Here is a 22,397-nt window from a genome sequence, read left to right as displayed (position 1 = left end):
ATTTACAAATGCAAATTACTCAAAAATGTTGATCTGCATCATGAAAAATAGTTCACAATGTATTTTATATAAATTATTTCATTTGAACCTCACAAAAGTTATAGGTATAAAGAATATATCCTGACTGTATAAGAAGCTGAGACTTAAATGGTTAAATATCATACTTAAATCCACTTAAAGAACTTAAAGAACTCATGCTCCCCATGTCTTGTGAATTTAGCCTAAAATTACCAACATAAGAGCTATGATGGTTGATCCCAGGGTCCTGGGATCAAGCCTTGAATCGGGGTCTCTGCTCTGCAGGGAGCCTGCTTCCTCCTCTCTCTCTCTGCCTGTCTTTCTGCCTACTTGTAATCTCTGTCTGTCAAATAAATAAATAAAATCTTAAAAAAAAAAAAAAGAGCTATCATGGTTAATTCTACATCGACTCGGCTAGATCACAGGACCTACATATTTGGTCCAATATTATTCAAGATGTCACACATATGATATGTATACAGAATATACACAGGATGCACAGACCATCTACAAATACCAGCCGCCTTCTGGGGCAGGCCAACCAGGATGAAATCGGCTCTTCATGATCCACCCAAGTAGTTAACAGCTGTTGCCGCCTGGCTCAGGAGACCACATCTTTAACCCCTCCCAAACCTCATCCTGAGTGTCAGGGAGAGGCTAAAACGGAGTCATCAAGAAGTCAATCTACTGTATCCAGACCAAGTGTATACATAAACACACACACACACACACACACACACACACACACACACACACACACATCCTATTGACTATGTTTCTCTGGAGAACTTAAACACAATAGCAATCTTGTGAAACAACAAAACAAAATAAAAAACTATGAGTTTTAAATTGATACACTTAATCATCTCAAAGAAACAATTCCACAAAATGAGTTTTATGTGTACCAGTATTCCTTTGACTATAGTTCAAAGAAGATATACTAGTCCAGTGTTTTCATTCATGACATCTTGTGTTTATTTTGTAGCTGGTATTACAAAACTAGTATGTTCATATAAATTAATAAGCTGAAGTTAAATATTACAACCATATCTAAACCATGTCTTTTAATTGGTACATGTATACTGAATGCCCTACAAATATAGATATTAATGATCATGCTTCACTCTTGCTAACACCTCAGTCCAAGAATTGCAAGAACTATAAGGATCCCAGGACTGCTGGTCCATGGGGCCTACAAGTCAGGACAGGCTATCTTGCTACTCCCAAATGTCTGACAAGTCAGAAACCACAAAATGCAGCACTTAGTCTAGACGCATTAAAGTAACTGATTCCAACCTCTCCCTGATCCAGGAGGGGTCAAATACGTAGACCCAGGTCCATATCCACTGACTATTCAGGTGGATCAGGACAGGGAAGAGCCAATTTCATCTGCCCTGGAAGGCTGCCAGCCATTTACAGATGGTCTGCACAAGCACCTGGACATGCTGCATGCATCCTTCCTGGGGAAGAGTGAAGCCAGATGGTGTCCCTGCTGCCCCACAGAGATCTGCCTAAGACCTGGGCCTACCAAGGAGAGGATATGTGCAGTATGCTGGGTGAAACATGCTACTTATGTTTCAAAAGTATCTACCAGTTGTTTTAAAAGATATAGAGACTTCGATTTTTATCTTAGGACAACACTTTCTGGGGCACCTGGGTGGCTCAGTCAGTTAAATGTTTGCCTTCCACTCAGGTCATGATCTCGGGGGTCCTGGGATCAAGCCCTGCATCAGGCTCCCTGCTTAGTGGGGGTCTGCTTCTCCCTCTCCCTCTCCCTCTGCCTCTAACCTCCACTTGTGTGCTCTCTCCCTCTCTCTCTCATAAATAAATAAAATCTTAAAAAAAAAAAGCCACTTTGCATTTACAAGTTAGGGAGTCTAATATGATCATATACACTAAGAGCTTAAGGATTTTCAGCTGAGATCATCATGTTTTAAACTCTAAATATATTTCTGAATTAAAACTTGAAACCTTTAAAAATGATGGTTTTCTCTTTTTGAATGTATTTTTTTGGGGAGAGAAACAGAAAGGAAATGGGGGATGGGAGGAGGGAAGAGGATTTGTTGCATAGGCTTTTTAAGTAACCTTCCAGACAGAGTATGTGCTGCTGACACTTTAGCAAAGCATGTGATACAGTTTTGACCTCTGTGCAGTCAAAAGGAAAGATAGGAAACTTTGGATAGTTACATTAGAGATCTGTGAAGCAGTATCAACCAATAACTAGGTAAAATTAAGCATAAGGAACGGACCCATTTGCCATTTTCATCATCAGCCTCTTCCATTATTTTTAAAAAGATTTTATTTATTTATTTGAGAGACAGACAGTGAGAGAGAGCATGAGTGGGGAGAAGGTCAGAGGGAGAAGCAGACTCCCCGTGGAGCTGGGAGCCCAATGTAGTACTCGCTCCCGGGACTCCGGGATCATGACCTGAGCCGAAGGCAGCTGCTTAACTAACTGAGCCACCCATGCACCATCCCTCTTCCCTTTCTTCTAGGACCTTCTGTATGTTATTTCACATATTATCATGGCTTTAAATACCATCTAGATGCTGATGACTTTAACATTATTTATTTCCAGCCAAGGCCTCTCCACTAAGTTCTAAATTAATATATCCAATTGACTACTTAGCATGTCTGATATTTGCTTCCTCTATGGAATTTACTACAATTTATAACTATTTTAATTACATGCCTATATACTTTTTTATATTCTAACTATCACACCTCTAGAGCACTATGACTGCTAAATCTTCCATTAGACTGATTAGATTCCATGAAGCCAGGACAAAATGCAATAGCTTCCTTGCCACAGTCTCTCCATATATGACATAGGATCTAACACAGAGTAGCCATTCAAATGTTTGCCGCATGAATGGAGACATTCAATGAATTCTGAGTTAATATAGCTACTATTTATATATAGTAATTTTGACAGAGCTAATCAATACAGAAGATCTACACCAAAATATCTTATGTTCCCAAACGATATTTTTAACCAACAAAACAGAAATCAACAAGGATCCAAAAAGTTACCTCCATGGGCTTTAGCTGAGCATTTATATTAAAACAAGGAACTTCCTGGTACCACTCCCAAGATAAATTTCGCTCAACAATCACCTCAAGATTTAATGGTAATAGCAGATCTAGTACTTCCTGGTATGCATCATCAATAAATTGAGTCCTGTAAGTAGAAATAAAATTGTTTTGTTTCATATATACCCATAGTAAAAAAAAAAAAAAAATGTATCATTCTATATACAAATAGTAAAAATCAATAATTTTTGTATGTAAAGAAAAATAAAATCTACCCAGCCTCCCAAGTCAAAATGAGAGATACTCCATCCCACTGTGAATTTAGGTAACTTTCTCTGAGCTCAAGTTATCCATATTGTAGAGAAATCAATCTTCAGAATAAGATTTTGCAGTATGTTAAAAAGTGCCAAAAATATGTAAGTTGGATAGTAAACTCTTAAAATGAGGACTATCTCTACATAATTGGAAAACATAACATTATAGAAGACCTCATTAGAAAAACAACTTAATTCACTCACTTATGTATGGAGAATACCACATATCCCCTTAACTTGATAGCAAACCATACAGACCATATAAAATTTCTATTTCTGTGGATGAAAAACAGTTGAATATAGGCAATTTCATATTAAGTTGAACCATTATTTGCCTTTCCAAATATTTGTAAGAGTAGGATTGACTCAGGAATGATGAAAACAGTAGGTTACTTAACCCATTTCACAGAAGCCTTTCACTGTACATTCAAGTGACAACATCAAAGTGTTACTACTTAATAATGTACTTACATTTTAACTGGCAACAAATTCCAAATCGTTCAACTAGAGTACGAAGCAGAATTTTAGATTCACTTACTCAAGTGGAGAGAAATACAGGAGTCATCAGGGATCTCTCAGAATGCCTAGTATCATACCATTTTATGAATTAACTACAGAGTAACACTATACTCATGCATGCACGCTTACAATCTCCACTTAATGGGAATAAATTAAGAAATCTAAAAGGCTCATAAAGACTATTTCAAATGCTGTTTTATTTTTTATGTTTAATATTACTTTTAATTTTTTAAATTCCAGTATAATTAACATAGTGGTATTATTAGTTTCAGGCGTACAATATACTGGTTCAACAATTCTACACAATACTCAGTGTTCATCAAGATAGGTACATTCTTAATCTCTTTCACTTTCTTCACCCATCTATCCACCCATCTCCCCTCTGGTAACCATCAGTTTGCTCTCTATAGTTAAGAGCCGGTTTTTATGCTTATTTTTAGTTTGTTCATTTGTTTCTCAAACTACATGAGTGAAATCCTATATATTTGTCTTCTGCCAAATGACTTATTTCACTTAGCATTATACCCTCCAGATCCATCCATTTTGTTGCAAGCAAGATTTCAGTATTTTTTTTAATCAGTATTTTTATAATACTCTGATACACACACACACACACACATCGCTTCCTTATTCATCTATTGACGGACCCTTAAGCTGCTTCCATAATTTGGCTATTTGTTGCCTCCTGACTGCGCACGGAGAAGAATGAGGCACAAAGAAGTTAGTTGCAAGACAATGGGAGTAGGGGGTCGACAGTCTTAGCCCCCGCTCCTATTCTCTTGCAGCTGACTTCTTTGTGCCTCATTCTTCTCCCATGTGCCGTCAGGAGGCGGCAGCTAATAGAAATAATGCTGCAGTAAACAGAGGAGTGCAAATCTTCTTTTGCATTTGTTTTTCATATTATTTGGATAAACACCCACTAGTGGAATTAATGGGTTATATGGCAATTCTATTTTTAACTTTTTGAGGAACCTCCATACTGTTTTCCACAGTGGCTGCACCAGTTTGCATTTTCACTGACAGTGCACAAGGGTTCCTTTTTCTCCACATCCTTACCAACACTGTAGTCTTCTTGTGTTTTTGATTCTAGCCATTCTAACAGGTGTGTGATGATATCTCAATGTATGCAATGATATCTCAAGGATTTTCATTTCCCTGATCATGAGTAATGCTGGGCATCTTTTCACGTGTCTGGGGTCATCTAGAGGTCTTCTTTGGAGAAATGGCTGTTCCTCTCCAGTCAATTTTAAAAAATGGATGTGTGTATGTGTGTGCATGTACACTTAATTAAGTTCTTTATGTATTTTGGAGAATAACCCCTTACCAGATTTATCATTTGAAAATATCTTCTCCCATTCACTAGGTTGCCTTTTGATTTGTTGGTTATTTACTTTGTTGGGCAGAAGATTTTTATTCTGCTACAGTCCCAATATACTATTTTTGCTTTTGTTTCCCTTGTATGGAACTGTTTTCTGTTCTCTTGCTGCTTTTAAGATTCTATCACTACTTTTTCCCCCATTTTAATTACTATGTGTCTTGGTGTGGACCTTCTTGTGCTGATTTTGCTGGGGGCTCTCTCTGCTTCCTGGATCTGGATTTCTGTTTCTTTCCCCCAGGTTTGGGAAGGTTTCAGCTATTATTTCTTCAAATTTTCTGCCACCTTTTCTCTCTTCCCCTCTGGAATTCTGATGGTATGAATGTTATTATCCTTCACAGTGGTGTTGAGTTCCCTTAATCTACTTTCATTTTTTTATTACTCTTTTCTCTCTGATTGCTTTCCACTGCTCTGTCCCCCAGGCCGGGGATCCAACTTTCTGCTTCCTCTAGTCTATTTATTCCCTCTCATGTATTTTAAACTTCAGTTATTGAGTTATTAATTTCTGATTGGTTCTGTCTTCTCTTTGTTAAAGTTCTCCACTGGAGTTTTCCCTTCTTTTCTCAAGTCCAGTGAGTATCTTTATGACCATTAGTTTAAATTCTGTCAGGTATATTATCTCCATTTTGTTTGGCTCTTGTGACTTTTGTCCTGTTCTTTCATTTGGGACATATTCCTCTGTCTCCTCACTTTGTCTAACTCTGTGTCTGTTTCCATGTGTTATGAAAATCAGCTATGTCTCCTACTCTTCAAAGTCATGGCCTTATGAAGAAGTCCTGTAGTGTCCTACAGTACAATGTCCCTTGTTCACCAGAATGCGGTGCTTCAGGAGCATCCTCTAGGTGTTATATGCACCCTACACTATTGACTGAGCTGAACTTACCATCAGTCCATGAGTTGCATGAGATGACTCTCTTTGCCTATTGTGGGCAGAGTTTGGTCCCTGTGTTGTCTAGTCATCCAGTCTAGAGATTCCTATTAACTTGGGTCAGACCAGGTATTTGGCAGAGCAGTGCTAGAGATGAACTACAGGAACCTCTCCCTGTACTGTCCCTGAGAAGCATCTGTTAGTGGGTGGGTCCTGAAATCAGACTAGATGTCTGCCCCCAGGTTACTGCTGAGGCCACAGGTGAACTGGTGTGTGTGTGTGTGTGTGTGTGTGTGTGTGTGTGTGGTTATTTCCCTTCACCCTGCTGCAGGAGTCACTTTGGAATGGTGCTGGCCCTTTATGGAGCTGCTTGCACACTGCCAGGCCTGTGCCACCTCTTTGGATGGACTCCTGCCAAGGACACGTTGGAGAGGGAAGATCCAGCGGAGAATGCAGGGGCAGAGTGTGTGCTGCCAGCAAGGTGTGCACTGGTCTGCTATGGAAGGGGACCTCCCACCAACTAGGAAAACTGCCCAGCCAGGATGGCTGGAGTGGGTCTGCAGAGCATGCAGGAACAGGGCGTATGATCAGCAAGCTGGTGGAGAGTGTCTGTGCTATGCTGGTTACCACAAGTGTCCATATATCTTGGCTGTGGTGCAGGGGAGGGTAATGGCAACAGTCAGCTTATTTGTTCTTGCATAAGACTCCCAAACACCCCTTATCCCTTCTGCACATACTCTGAGACTAGTAAATAAATCTCCTTCTTATATACTCTTGACATTTTACAAATTGCTGCTTCTGTGCTGTATCTCAAGGTGGCTGTTTGTTTTGCTGTCTCTTTGATGGTGGGTATTCAGCCTCCCATTGTGCTCTGGCTCTCCTAGAGCCAAGCCTGTGGATTTTTAAAGTTCCAGGTATTAAGCCCCACTGATTATTAAGAAATTGCTAAGTTATGCCCCTGTGATTTTCGAAGCCAAATGCTATGAAGATTCATCTTCTCAGTGGGGTCTCCTTTGCCTGTGGTGGGATCTGTATCTCTCCCTTCTCCAAGACCGTGAGTGTCCCTCCTTCCTATGGATAGGTAGCCCTGAAAGTGAGTCTGGCTCCCCACCATGTCTCCACCCCTCCTATGCTCTTTGATGTGGCCTCTTCTCTACATTTAGCTGTGGAGTCTGTTCTTCGAGTCTTCAGGTCATTTTCTGGGTTATTTTACTGATTGGGGGTGTTATCTAGCTTTATCCATAAGAGGAGGTGAGCCTAGAATCTTCCTACTCTACCATTTTTCTCCAGAAATTCCTCATATGCAATTTTAATAGGTGTGTGTTATAGGGCAATTACATAAGTCACTTTATCAACCTTCTGTTGTTAAAAAGTTACATTGTTTTTAATTCTTCACTATAATAAATACTTGGATTATCTTTGTACATATCTTCAAATAAATTTCTTCTTCTGGACAAACTGCAAGAAACAATAATTGCTATGTCAAAAGTTTATTTCCTTAAAAAAATTCTCCTTATCAGTACCACCCAATATCTGGGGTCAACACCCTTCCTATGCTCTCTCAGATTCTATCTAATAGTATTGTAATAGTTTATTGTCTTGTCTGCAGTTTCAATTAGAAAAAAAGATTCACGAAAGAAGAAACTATGTTTATTCTACGCTTATTGCCAGTCCTTGACTTAGATAACTGCAATATGTCATGTGCTATACAATTATTTCCTGAAAAAAGAAGGCAGAATGTCACTTTGTTTGACACCTCAGTTGGTAACATAGGCTTTGGGAGACCAACATTTCTTATGGCTATGCACATGTAGAAATAACTGTAAAATATCATAAGTATTGATTTTGGGGTTACAAATAGGTTTCAGCGAGTTGGAAAATTCACAAACATGAAATCTGAACAATACGATTGACTATACATATATGAATGAAGAGGATACAAATATACACGTGGTCAACTGCTGGCTTTCTCTTCTGTTCCATTATTTTAATCATTTTACTTCATAATATATTTTAGAAGTATTTAATACAATCCAATCTATTTTAGTAGTACCTCAAATGTTATGATGTCTCCATTCCACATCTCAATTTCTTCTTTAAAAAAATCTTTGAGACATCTTGTCTCCTATTTATATTTAAAAAAAAAAATTCCCAATAATCTTTGAAAGACTTTAAAAAGAACTGCTATTTGATTTTTATTGAGAATGGATTAAATGTATAAATTAATGTATGCAAACAGACATTCTATAATATTAGGTCTAAGAAATATTCTCTCCACATTTACTCAAGATTTCTTTCTGGCCATTGGTTAAGTTTTATAATTTTCCTCATATAAATATTCTGAGTATCTTTTTTAAATTTTACATTGCAATTAATAGCTTTGCAACAAAATGATTTCAACAGAGGTGGTCACAAATATGAAATACTTATTTGTCTTTATGAGCTTTACTCTGAAGCTATAACCAAACTGAATTGCCAAAAACCAGTAATTTTAAAATTATTTCAGGGAAAATTGCTTATACTCTGTAACTCAGTAATTCTATTTCTAGAAATTCATCTGGGGGAAATGAATTATTCTAAAGATATGAGTAGAATGTCATGTAACTATTGATGAAAAATTATATCAATCATTATAGTGTTATTTATCACAGCAAAAGAACCCAGAATCAAATTAACTTTCTAACAATAGGCAAATGAATTTTTGAAAACCTACAGAATAAAATATTTAGGAAAAAAATGTACTCAAAATAACATGGAAAAATACTTATAGCATAATGTTAAGGGAAAAATGAATTTATGACCCCAAATAAGCAATTATTTTATTTTAATTAAATATATGTGCAGAAATAATGAACTAGAAGAAACAGACCAAATTATTCATAATACTTACCTTCGGGTAGTCATATTGTCAGCAATCTTTTCTGTTCATACTAATACCATTTTATGTATTTCTTCAAAAAAAAGTTAACTCATTTTTGGACATAAAAATAGTATTTTCTAATGCTCTAGAGATAATTAGTGAGCTTTTTAAAAAAAATCTATTTGTAATATAGGCTCACACCTAATTTATACCTATCATTTCTTGAAATGAGGCAAAATGTGATTATAGATTTATAATCTTTTTTAGTAAATTTAGATTTTTATACAGTTTAAAAGTTAAAGATCCATCTAAAGTTTAAATTGTTCCTCTTTAGTCTATTACTAAAATAGAAGTCTCTCACCTCAATTTTTTCCTATGATTTTTTAATTCTCTGGACTTGGCTGAACAAATCACTCTACATTTTCCAATGTTTGCACTAAATGTATTACCGTAACTGAAACCTGGCTTTCCATGGAGCTCAATTAAATAAAGAGGCCAATTTTTCTCCAACACCTTAATAATCTCAGGGTTAAGAGGTATAGAAATAATTTTCCTTAATTTGCAATCATACTCCCCACTCGTTCATATTCCTTTAAGCATAATATCAACCAGGTTTACCACCTTCTACTTCTTGCTTTAATCAATCAACAACTAGTCAGTGTTTATTCTTAAGACTCTGAGATTAATGCATCTCTAGTTTATAAACCCCTTTCTACATTCTTTTACTTTATCAGTACCCTCTTGTCTTTGATTTCTTCCACCTCCATTATCCATCAACATGACTGTCAATATTTAGCAATTCTGTCCCACTACCTTGAGTCACATCTGTTTATTAAAAAATCAGTCTTTCCTGAATCTAACCCCAGATATCAAGTACTACATTAAGAAAATATCAGGTGCTACTAATTCATGGTTAACAGTATCAAGAGAGTCCTCAACATCATCTCAACATACCCTCCTGGATTGCCCCCCATCTCTCTGCCTCCTCTTTCTCAGTCTCTTTTGAGTAATATATATATTCCTTATGTATTGGCATTTGTGAGCATTCTGTCCCATATGCTCCACTCTATAAACTGTGTGATATTAGCTTTAATAACTACCTAAATATTACTAAGGACTCCCAAATCTGGAAGTCCAAACACCCTAATATCTACACACATTATGTCCAAGTGCCTTCCAATCTCTATGTATCTCCATATCAAAGTCAGAAAACTTCCAAGTTACTTTGCTCATTAGAGAGCTCAGTGTCTCCACTCAACTGTTTTTTTTCTGCATTGCTCTATCTTATCTCAGTGAACTGCATTATTGCCAAATACTGAATTTTACAAACCCGCAACCCAAAGTCAAATTTAACTTCTCTCCTTGAACCCAAATGTCCATTCAACAATCTCTTACTATAAATTCTACTTTTAAATTGCTCTTAACTGGTTAGTTCTCTACCACCTCACTTCCCTACCCTAGACAGCATTACATATAATTCATATGTGAATCACTCCAGTAGTTAGTAAACCACTCTTTCAACCTCCAGTATTGTGTCCTTTTCACTCAGTTTTCTACAACCCTTCCAAAATCTAAACGTGATTCTAGTTTTGTGCATCAGCTCGATAAATTCATTAAATAAAACCCACCTCAACAATGAGATAGGTACTATTTATTCATCCTTTATAAAGACTGCTCATTATTATACTTCCTAGCACAGTACCTGGGATATTCTAGGTGCTTAATAAGTATGTAAATACTCAATTGATGAAAATCTCTTCTTCCATCCAAGATGAAATAATATGAACCAAGTTTCTCATCCTGCCTGAGACAACAACTCCCCCTCATCAAGAAAATCCACATAAAGTACATTAAAAAGTAGTTTTTAAGACACAGACCATCAGGCAACTGTCATTCCTGAGAGATGGTTAAAACAAGGTGAGCCCTGTGACTGCCCCAACTTTCAATGCTTTGAGATAATTTACAAGCCATGGCAAAGGGACGGGTAAGCCAGGAAAAGACCAGCGAAGTCCACAACTTGAGAAGACAGAGGTGAGAGTCGAAAAAGAACAAGACAGTTGAGTACATATGGTAAAATGCCAGAGAGAAGAGAGCTACAGAGAGGAACTCTGAAATTTTAACGCTGAGTGCCTACATTATATATGAAATGTTCAAAGTGGTAATCTTAGCTATCACTGGAAGATACCTACAAAAAGAGCAAAATTAAAAACCCAAAGTAAGCAGAAAGAAATAATAACTATCAAAGAAGAAATCAATGAAAAAGAAAAGAGAAAAACAAAAGAGAAAATCAAAAGGTAGTTCATTAAGATCAGTAAAATAACATAAATTATAAATATCAAGAATAACAGGGATGATATCACTATAGATAGTAATGAATAAAGGAGTATTATGGACACTTTATGCCATAAAATTTTACAACTGAGATGAAATGAACAAATTTCTTGGGAAAAAATTAAAGATCACTTAAGAAAAATAATTTTAATAGTCCTGAGTTTATTAAAGAAATGGAAATTGCAGTTGAGAATCTCCCACTAGCAAATTCAAGGCCCATATGGCTTCAATGGTGAATTCTACCAAATACTTAAGAAATACTACAATTGTACACAAACTATCACACATGTATGCATGTCAAAACTTTTCAAAATGTATATTTTAAAGATATGCAATTTATTACATATTTTAAAGATATGCAATTTATACACAGCTGTATCTCAATACAGCTGCCTTAAAAATATTCAACTAATAGAAAGAAGGGTCAGGGGCACCTGGATGGCTCATTCAGTAAAACACGTGACTCTTGATCTAAGGGTCATAAGTTGGGCATAGAGCTTACTTAAAAATTAAAAGAAAAAAAATTAAAACTAAAATTAAAATTTTAAATTTAAAAAAAGAAAGAAAGAGGGGCCGGAGGGAGCCAGACTAGCCAGAGGTCAAAAAGAAGTAGAGATAGCAAAGTAAGGGGAATGAGACAAGGAAAATAAGACCAAAGAAAAATGACAGGAAGAAGAGGGTAAGTGAGTGGTATAAACAGAGATGGATCCAAGTCAGAGAAAAAACAAAGTGCTAAATCCAGAATAGGTGATTAGAAATAGCATGGAAACACAGTTAAATAGTTCTGGAACTATTCACTTATTGTCTTATTCTCCTAATTTGTATTAGGAGATTCACTTATTCTCCTAATTTATAATCCTAGGCCCAGTGGTTACATTTGATTATTCTACTGTGTTTTATTTTGTTTTAAATTAGAGCATCAGATCCACAGCATGAAGCTTAGTTTGGCTAATGCTGTATTTAAAAAGTAAATAAATGTATTATATTAGAAATTCTCCCATTTTTTCAAGACCTCATAATTTGCAAAGAACTACAAATAAGCACGAATATACATCCTCAGATAACAAATTGTACGGTGTTCCTAATTACCCAAGGAGGAACAGATCTTGCCAAAAAGCCGGGGTAAGAGAAAAATCTCAAAATTAAGTATAGTTATATAAAATAAAATGTCCTTGTGGACAGAAGACTCAGGATACCAAAACCTTTAATGGAAAAAGTTTGAAAAAGATTGTATTCTCTACAAATGTACTTAAGAAAAGCTTACCTGTAGAGCCGCATTTCACTCAGCCTTATTGTTACCAGATCAATGACAGGCGGGGGGTTACTCTGGCTCTCTGCTATTATATGGAATGTGTTTGTCATTGTTATTAGTCCAAAATCAGCCACAAAAACATTTTCAGAAACTGAAGACTGTGGGATGACCACCACTGGGGCTTTGATGTTAACATCCAATGCCATTCTAGAACTCCTCTGTGCCAATTCTTTTACACCAGTAGCAGCCATTCCTGCTGCCTGAGCAGTAGCCTCAGCCAAGGCTTGTTTAGCCGCTTGAAAATTATCTATAAAAGCCTAAAAGATAACAGAATTATATCCTAATGGTTACCATTAATGAATGATTGTTAAATATATCTTCATGTTTATGATTTCACCTCCAAGAGAAAAATTTTTTCTTGGTACAACCAAGCATTCTTTATACAAAGTCTGGATGTCTGTATTAAATCTCCATTTTCCGCAATAAAGGTTGAGAAACACCAGGATACAGAAACATAGTCAAAAACAAAAATCTTGTCCCTGGAAAATAGCAACATGCAGACACTGCAAGATTTCACTGACAACTCTTTCCCTTTATGATAGCACTTTCCCTAAGGCTAAGCAAGCATACTGTATTTCCATACAGAACCTCAATGGACAGATAGCTTCTTTATGTTTATAAGATAAAAAGTAACTGAAAAAATAATAAAATGTCAAGAACTCTAAAGTTTTTTTTAATTCTGAACTCTAGAAAATACTTCAGTAACATAAACTATATCTAGAATTATACTTAATTTTAAAATTATACTTCATTTTCATGTTTCAAAAAAATTTATTTTCAGTAATTTTTGAGTAAAAGGTAAATATTTAAAAGTAAAGGTAAATATTTATTTATTTATAAAAATAAATCAAAATTAGACCAAGGATGCTTGTTCATCTTTAGTATTTGTATATTAAAAAAAAAGTTAATGGCTATAGGTAAAATTGCACTGTAACCTCAATTTAAAAGATCACAAAAATAGCAACATTATTTATTTAGAATCAACTGATTATCTAGTTTATACACCAAAATTTAGAGACAATATTTTTTTTAAAAGTGAATACTTAAGTCAGAGAGACAGGTATGAAACTCAAAAGAAAAAATTATCAGCAGACAGCAAGGGAAAACCATAGGGGAAAAAGACTATGAGAAGGAGAGAAAGAACTCAAACATCTGATGGTGGTATCATACAAAGACTAATTCTAAACTCTTTAAAGCCCCAGATGATCACAGTTATAATATGCAATTGAAAATATAATTTCCATAATGTTTACATGAGACCAAAACAAACTTCAATATATATTTAGTATTTTTAATTAGAATTATAAGTCAGGTAAAATGACTGAAACCAATCATAAATAAAATAAATAATTCAATTAATATATATAACAAATCCTATAGTTTATACTGTACATATATTTAATACATCAGTATGCATGTTTGAATTAACTGGACTATTCCTATTTGAAAATGATTTTATACAAATAACACAATACTCACTTTAGTCAAATAAAGGATACCCAGAAAACTATGAAAAATCAGGAAAAAAAAAAAAAAGGTAAGGAATTTTTGCTCTTTACCCATGTCTGACATCAGGCAATTTCCAACTAGTAGGAAAAAATTTTAAAAATTTTTATTAACATACTTACCAATATAGAATAAAGAAATTTTGTGACAAAAACTACTTTAATGCAACCAACAGTTAAATTAACTTGAATGTCAACCACATTCATATCTGTGTATGCCGAACCAGCAGTTGCATCCACAAAAGAAATCATTTTGAAGCTAAACACTTCTTTTCCAGTGATGTAAACAGCCTTAATGAGAGAAAATTCAACTGTCAAAATCCACTTTTGAAATGTGCTTTCAGTACAAAAATAAAAACAAAGTAAAAAACATACACACATATTTGGAAAATCTTCCAGGTATTAAAGCCAACCAAGTGCAAATAGAGCAGTAATTCTAACACTTCCTTTTGTTTGTTTTGTTTTATCATAGGCCCCAGGCCCAGTGCAGAACTCCAGGCAGGGCCCGGAGTCACGACTCTGAAATTGAGACCTGAGCTGAGATCAAGAATTGGATGCTCAACTGACTGAGCCATGCAGGGGCCCCCAACACCTTTGTCAGAACCTGTACTGCACAGTTTTTCAAACTGGAGATGTCGGCTTCCTTTGTGGATCATGAAATCAGTTTAGTAGGTCTGGCCCAACATTTTTTTTAGTGGGAAAAACTGAAGAAAAACGATCAGACTATACATTTTCATTTAGTGCGTATACTTGTATATGAGAGTTGCCATATGAATATGTTATCTGGTCACTATAAAAAGTTTGAAAAACACTGCACCTCTGCAACTTAATGAAACCTACTTCTCTTGATTTAAGATATGTGAATAGGTTTTTCAGATTCTTCCAAGAGTCTCCTCCCGTCACTATACTTCTTACAAGTTTGTGAAGGGTGAGTTCACCTGCTGAACAAGACTTACCTACAGCAGTTTGAAATCTCAAGTTCTGCAATACTAGTGAAAAACGGCAGAGACAACAGCACAAGTGAAATGTTAAAATATTTTAGAAGTGGGACATATCAACCAATTTGGTTTACAGCTTTCCTGACCCTCCAAAATGCTAGAAGGCAAAAAGCTTAAGAGCCATTAACAAGCAAATGAATTCCAACATGGAATAAAGAAAACCTAAAGAACCAAAGACATTAAGACACCCTGAAGGCTGAGGTGCAAGATGAGGTTGAAAAGAGTCTACAGGAGCTCTGCTTCAGTCTCAGATGTAGAAGGCTAGGGCAGAGGCCCATTCCAAACCTTAACAGCAACCACCACAACAACAAAGAACCAGATTAACTATAAAATCATAACTTTTCTTAAAAACCATTAGAAATTAGAGGCTACAAGCTAAACAAGCAGTCTAAAATCTAAGGATTAAAAAAGTACCTTCAGGAGAGACAGAATACAAGCACTTGAGTTTACCTGTGTTAAGGGGAAGGATAAAAAGATGCCAGGTACCATACAAGCTAGATAAGGAGAATTCAGCTAAAATGGTAAAGGTGGGCTATGGACTAATTAGAGATACAGAATCTCTGGCAGCCACAGACCCCAAGAGGAATTCACTCCCAGTTGCAAGGACTTCACTGGGAGCTCTTTGTTGGGAGCTTATGAGAAATACTGGGTGCAGAGGAGAAGGAGAGAGAAAGCTTTCCTTGGTTATGACCCTGCAAGAGGGAGAAGTCTTCACTGCAAAAAGAGCCAAAAGACTAGCAGAATTATTCTCTTCTCAAAACAGAACCTGAAGAAACTAGGAGAGGGGCGCCTAGGTGGCTCAGTCGGTCAGCATCTGACTCTTGGGTTTCGGCTCAGGTCATGATTTCAGGATCCTGAGATCCAGCCCTGCCTAGGGCTCTGCACTCAGTGGGGAATCTGCTTGAGGATTCTCTCCTCCTTCCTTTCCCATCCCCCCATTCATACACTCTCTCTCTAAAATAAAAAAAAAACTTAAAAAATAAAATAAAATAAAATAAAATAAACCTAGGAGAAAGGCAATACTATGTTGCCCTCAGAAACAGGTGGGGCGCCTGGGTGGCTCAGTGGGTTAAGCCTCTGCCTTCAGCTCAGATCATGATCCCAGAGTCCTGGGATTGAGCCCCACATCGGGCTCTCTGCTCAGCAGGGAGCCTGCTTCCCCTCTCTGCCTGCCTGCTGCTCTGCCTACTTGTCATCTGTCAAATAAATAAATAAAATCTTAAAAAAAAAAAAGAGTTACAATTAAGAAAGAAAGAAAGAAACAAACAAACAAACAGGTGAAGATACTGCACCTCAGGGGCTAGGATAAAAGAAAACTCCTTCTACACCCCTGGGGAGAAACTGTCTAGGGGCCACAGTATTCTAGGTCACCTTCTCCTAGGGCAGGGAAGAATATTCTCTCCCACACAGAACTACCAAAGATATGAGTCAGATGCCATGGAAAAGAGGGACAGATTCATCAAGAATGCCCTACTTTTTTTTTTTTTTTAAAGATTTACTTATTTTAGAGAAAGACTGCATGCTAGTGGGGGGAGGGTAGAGGGAGAGAGAAAGAGAAGCAACTCCCTGCTGAGTGTGGAGCCTAACACAGGGCTCAATTTTAGGACCCTGAGATCATGACCCGAGCTGAAATCAAGAGTCAGATGCTTAACTGACTGAGCCAACCAGGCGCCCCAAGAGTGACCCATTTTAGAAACCTAAAGGAACAGGTGTGGCTAACACTGAAACAGGACTGTGACAACTGACAAGCCTACCCAAAACACCTCTCCCCCAACAAAATACTCACCATCAAGCCTGAAGGCACTGAGGAAAAAGTAGCAGTAAACTATCATCAAAGAAACAGTCCAGAGTACAGAAAGAGAAATTTCTAAGGTACGGAAATAGAAGGAAGATCAAATGCAGAGCACAGAGCAGCATTCCAAGAGCAAAGTCCCCTAACCTAAGTACAAAATACAGCTGAAGGAATCTGAAGTAGTGGTGTAATGAAGGCAATCATTACACAAGAAAACTCAAACCCAGCTCAGCTCTCCATTAAATTGTCTCAACTTCTATGCTACAGCCTAGCAGAAAATATGCCCATTATCAGACATAAATACTATTCATTTCAGTATGTGTCTCATACATGATCTCTCACATTTGATCAGTAACTAAGAAATACCACAAAAAGCAAGGGAAAAACAAAACCCAGCAAATGACAAAGAAATCAACAGAATCAGGCTTGCCTGTAACAAAGATGTTGGAACTTTCAGGCAGTGAATTTTAGGTTTCTATGATTAATATGGTAAATGCTTCTAGTAAAAAAAGTGGTAAATATGCATGAATAGATGAATATCAGCAAAGAAACTGATAAAAGAAAGGAGAATCAAAAAAATATTAACAATTAAAAAAAAAAGCTTGGTAACAGAGATGAAGAATATCTTCTACAGGTTAATACGTGGATTCAACAGAGCCAAGGATAAAAATCAGGGAACTTAAAAATAGGTTAACAGAAATTATCCAAACTGAAACAGGAGGGAAAACATGGGGAAAAGGTTGAACAGATGATTCAAAGGTTGTGGGAAAATACCTAACAAGAAACTACTAAGAATTTTTGGAATCTAAGAAGAGTAAGAACAAGGAAGGGACAGAAAAGGAAAAGGAGTGGGGAGGAAAGAAAACGAGGCAAAAGAACTATTTGAAAAGATAATGAAAAATAATGTAGACAAATCCAAGAAGCTCAGAAAATCCCCAAAATAACAAATATTAAAATATACGTACATACACCTAAACCCACCATATACAAATCCTGAAAGCAGATAAAAATGAGAAATATGTACAAAGGAAAAAAGATATATTGCAAAATTCTTGTCAAAACCATGTATAAGAAAGACTAATGCAGTCACATCTTTTAAGAGTTTGTAATGGGAGGGAAAAAAGCCCTATCAACACAAAATCCTATACCCAGCAAAAATTCCAAACTGGAAATAAAAGTGAAATAAAATTTTTTTTTCTCTCCAATTCTCATCCCTCCTTCTCCCAAAAAGCTGAGAGAATCCATTACTGGCAGACTGGCATCATAAGAAATGACAGAGTTCTTCAAGGAGAAACAAAACTGACAGAAACTTGAAGCTACATGAAGAAATTAGTTTCAGCGATGGCTAGAGTGAACTTAAATATACAAGATCTTTTTTTAAAAAAATTAATCGCTCTAAAGAAAACTGACCAAACCACAATCAGTACGTGTGTATTATGGATTTTCAGTTTACATAAAAATATAACACAGGACAAAAATGCCACGGAAGATGAGAATTAGGAATTGGTAGTATTATAAGATATACCTATACATTAAGTGGTAAAACATTTGTACAAGGTACACTATGATTAAAAATATGTAATGTAAACACAAAGGAAATCATAAAATCAATGACAAACAATTAATCCAAAACTAGGTTAAATGAGGGAAAGACAAAGCAACCAGAAAACAGAAAATGATTAGAGAGAGCGCAAATTTCAAACCAACCATATCCACAATTGGATTTTTTTTTTTAAAGATTTTATTTATTTATTTGTCAGAGAGAGAGAGGGAGAGAGAGTGAGCACAGGCAGACAGAATGGCAGGCATTGGCAGAGGGAGAAGCAGGCTCCCTGATGAGCAAGGAGCCCGATGTGGGACTCGATCCCAGGACGCTGGGATCATGCCTGAGCCGAAGGCAGCTGCTTAACCAACTGAGCCACCCAGGCGTCCCAACAATTGGATTTTTTTTTAAATGGCCCAGACACAAATTAAAAGTCAGGGATTGTCAGACTGGATAAAGAAGTAAGACTGAAATACATGCTGCCTCTGAGAAACCCACCTTAAATACAAAGACAGATTAAAAGTGAAAGGATAGAAAAAGATATACACTACAAACACCAGTCGAAGAAATCTGGAGTGGCTATATTACTTCCAAAGCAGACTTCAGAATAAGGGCAACTACCAAGGACAAAGAGATGCTTCATAATCACAAAAGGGCCAATTAACCCAGAAGGTATAAAAATTCTATATATGAGATCTATCAACATATGAAGGAAAAATTAAGATAAGTGAAAGGAGAAACAGAGAAATCACAGTTGAAACTTCAACAATCCTTCCTTAATGATCAACAGAACTAATAAACAGAAGATTGATAGCTTGAAGAATCCTATCAACCAACCTACATGCTCTGACATTTATGGAACATTCAACCCAGTGACACCCAGATATACACAATAATTTCAATTGTACTTGGAGCATTCATGTTTTGTGGCCCATAAAACAAACACCAACAAGTTTAAAAGAACCAAACAAGTTTATTCTCTGACAACAGATTTAAACTGGAAATCAGTAACAGAAAGATATCTGAAAAACATCTCAAAATATCTGGAGGTTAAACAACATACTTCTAAATAAACCACTTCTAAATAAACCACAGGTAAAAGATAAAGTTGTAAGAGAAATTAGAAAATATTTTAAGTTGAATAAAAATAAACATCTCTAACTTTGTAAGATATAACTAAAGCAGTGCTTAAAGGAAAATTTATAGTAGTAAATGCCTGTATTAGAAAATAAGATCTCAAATCAATAATCTAAGCTTCTACCTTAAGAGATTAGGAAAAGAAGAAATTAATTCCAGAGCAAGCTGGAGGTAGAAAATAAAGAGAAGAAATAAAATGAACTGAACCAAAAGCTGGTTCTTTGAAAAGATCAATAAAACTGATAAATGTCTAGTCAGACTGGTCAAAAAAAATGAGAAAAGACAAAAATTAAAATTGTAAACGCTAAGAAAGAATCAGACTCAAAAGGCTACATACCACAGTATTCCATATATTTAATATTCCAGAAATGGCAAACTATAAGAACAACAAGAACAAAAAAAAAACAGATTCCTAGATGGTAGGCTGGGGAGAAGGGATAACTAAAAGGGCAGGAGTAACTTTTGGGAGAAGAGATATCTAATCTATTATCCTTAAAGGTGTTGGAAGTTACACAACTGTAGGTGTTCAAAAAAACCCCAGGAACTATGCCCTAAAAAAGGGTAAATTTTACTAAATGTACAGTAAACCTGGGTTTAAAAAGGAAAAAAGAAACCAGAAAAGAATTCTATATAAGGGTTACTGAGGCCCTTTATAGCCTTCCAAATATGCCAAGTACCTTTCTGACACAAACTTTGTAGAGCTACTATTTCCTCTACCTGGAATGCTCTTTCCGCATGTACAATGATTCAGATGTCATTCGAATGTTCAGAAAGGGATTTCCTGATAATCCTAAGACAATAATAGAATCACTATCATATTATCCTACTTTATTGGTTTTCAAAGCACTTATCACTTCCTAATAACATTTTCTATTATTTAATATTTATTATTTACCTCAGGAGAGGGACTTCGCATCTTTTGTCGACTGTAATACTCCAAATATTGTTAATAGAACAAAATATTTCCACAAGTCACCCAAGCGTCTGTGACTGCCCCCACCTCCCCCCTCCCGGCCCCTGTAAAGCCCAAGCGAAGAAAAGAAATGTGCTTTAGATAGAGTTTAGAGAAGAGAGGATATGGCAGAGGAGACACCAGGTGCAGGAAACAGGCAAATAAAACTGAAAAATGTGTATTTTTAGTAAAAATCTGTAAATTGAAAGGTGAGGTCCCCAACATTCTTCAACCGTTTTGGCAACTAGAATCCAGACTGTCAGACTTATATTTATAATACTTTTCTCAAAGGAAACCAATTGGTCTATGGGGGGAAAAAAACCATTACTCTCAATTTTTAAGGCCATAAAATTACTGTATCCATGCCTGATCATCTACTGTTACATCTACCTGTCCAAAAGACTTTGGACAGATAGAAATACATACTAGAAAATACATACTAGATATGTATTTATGTACAAAATACATACTAGAAATACATACCACCCAGAATTAACAAACATTAGTAAGTAGACATTCACTTTTAAAACACTCTTCTATAAAAAAGATATAAGAAACTAATTTACAATGATCTCTTACTTTGTAAGCATGTTACATCAGCTAGAATCCCTTTCAGATTCCATATTATTCTATGTTGTTTATGACACACATAAATAACAATTATCAATACAATGGTTCTAGGGTAAATAGAGGCTGATGAGTCAGGGAAAATTCAAATAATCAGAGAACTCCAGGTATCCTTTACCCAATATCCCAAAAAGCTGAGGGGTTAAATACATTATTATGCCCAAAACCCACTCAGGGCACAATAGTGTGTCATGGCACAATAATTAGGAAGCTTTGATGTGGGGCAAAATGTTGTCCCTCTAATTCCTTGACATGGTTCCAAACCATGTTACCAAACCAAGGCAGTTTGTTTAATAATCATGTACATTGGAGGGGCACCTGGGTGGTTCAGTCAGTTAAGCATTAATCAGACTCTTGGTTTCAGCTCAGGTCATGATCTCATGAGCTCAGCTCAGGTCATGAGATCAAGCCCTGCACAGCGCTCCATGCCCATGAAGTCTGCATGGGATTCTCTCCCTTTCCCTCTCCCTCCCCTTCAGCTCCCTGGCCTCCCCTCCCCACCCCCGCATGCTCTCACTCTAAAATAAATAAATAAAATCTTCTTAAAAAATCTAAAAAATCATGTACACTGGAATCAAAGTCAAGGAATAGGGAGGGAAATGGGGATGAAGCAAGAAGACTGAAGTAAGAAACTTTTCATTTTGTAGCTTTTTGTAAATTGATTTTTTTTTAACCTTATAGATGCATTAGTAATAAAATTAAGGAGAAAAAAAGTAAATGCCTTGGGTTACATTATCAGTTCTATTACTAACTACTCGTATGACTTTTAGTAGATGGATTTATTTATGTGAGCTTTACTTCCTAGACAAGGAAAATAAAACAGATAATCTACTTCTTAAATGCTTTAGTACTTTGTTTTTTTTCTTAAATAAAAGCAATAGAAGTATATTAAAACCACGGCTTCCGGAAAATTTCTTGCTCCTTATTACTATGGACCACGTACATTTGATGGTTTGGCACTCTTGCCATCTCACGCTAGTAAGCCGTAATAAGAAAATATAATGAGTAATAATTTTTATTTAACATAAAAATCAGGTCATCACTGTATTTCATTGGTATTGTTGCCTAAGACTATTCATTTATTTCCTTTCACACCCCAGACTCTGACTTTGTGACTCAAGAGGCACCTTAGCCTTTTCTAATCCTACTATTTGATGTTCTGTTCACTTTCTTAAATATACCATCTTACCTAGAGGCTCCACTGTTCAAAAAT

The 22,397-nt window shown here is 36.1% G+C and overlaps 1 protein-coding gene across 6 annotated transcripts in view; it reads right to left on the bottom strand.

The window, feature by feature from the left end:
• Positions 1-22,397, bottom strand: part of LOC111153487 (vacuolar protein sorting 13 homolog A) — a 225,743-nt gene that overhangs the window by 100,518 nt on the left and 102,828 nt on the right. For all 6 annotated transcript variants that reach the window (XR_002641007.1, XM_022512530.1, XM_022512531.1 and 3 more), the window contains 3 exons: positions 14,259-14,426; positions 12,583-12,887; positions 3,052-3,199 (listed from right to left, as the gene is read on the bottom strand). Coding sequence is in view for 5 of the 6 variants with exons in the window: in XM_022512530.1 (XP_022368238.1) it covers positions 3,052-3,199; positions 12,583-12,887; positions 14,259-14,426 (621 nt within the window). In the remaining variant the exon portion in view is untranslated. The remainder of the gene's footprint in view (positions 1-3,051; positions 3,200-12,582; positions 12,888-14,258; positions 14,427-22,397) is intronic.

Source organism: Enhydra lutris, unplaced genomic scaffold, assembly GCF_002288905.1.
Source record: "Enhydra lutris kenyoni isolate GAN:26980312 unplaced genomic scaffold, ASM228890v2 scaffoldscaffold33, whole genome shotgun sequence".
NCBI classification, from domain to species: Eukaryota; Metazoa; Chordata; class Mammalia; order Carnivora; family Mustelidae; genus Enhydra; species Enhydra lutris.
Note: the sequence above shows the minus strand (reverse complement) of the source record. Positions and strands in the feature narration are given on the sequence as shown.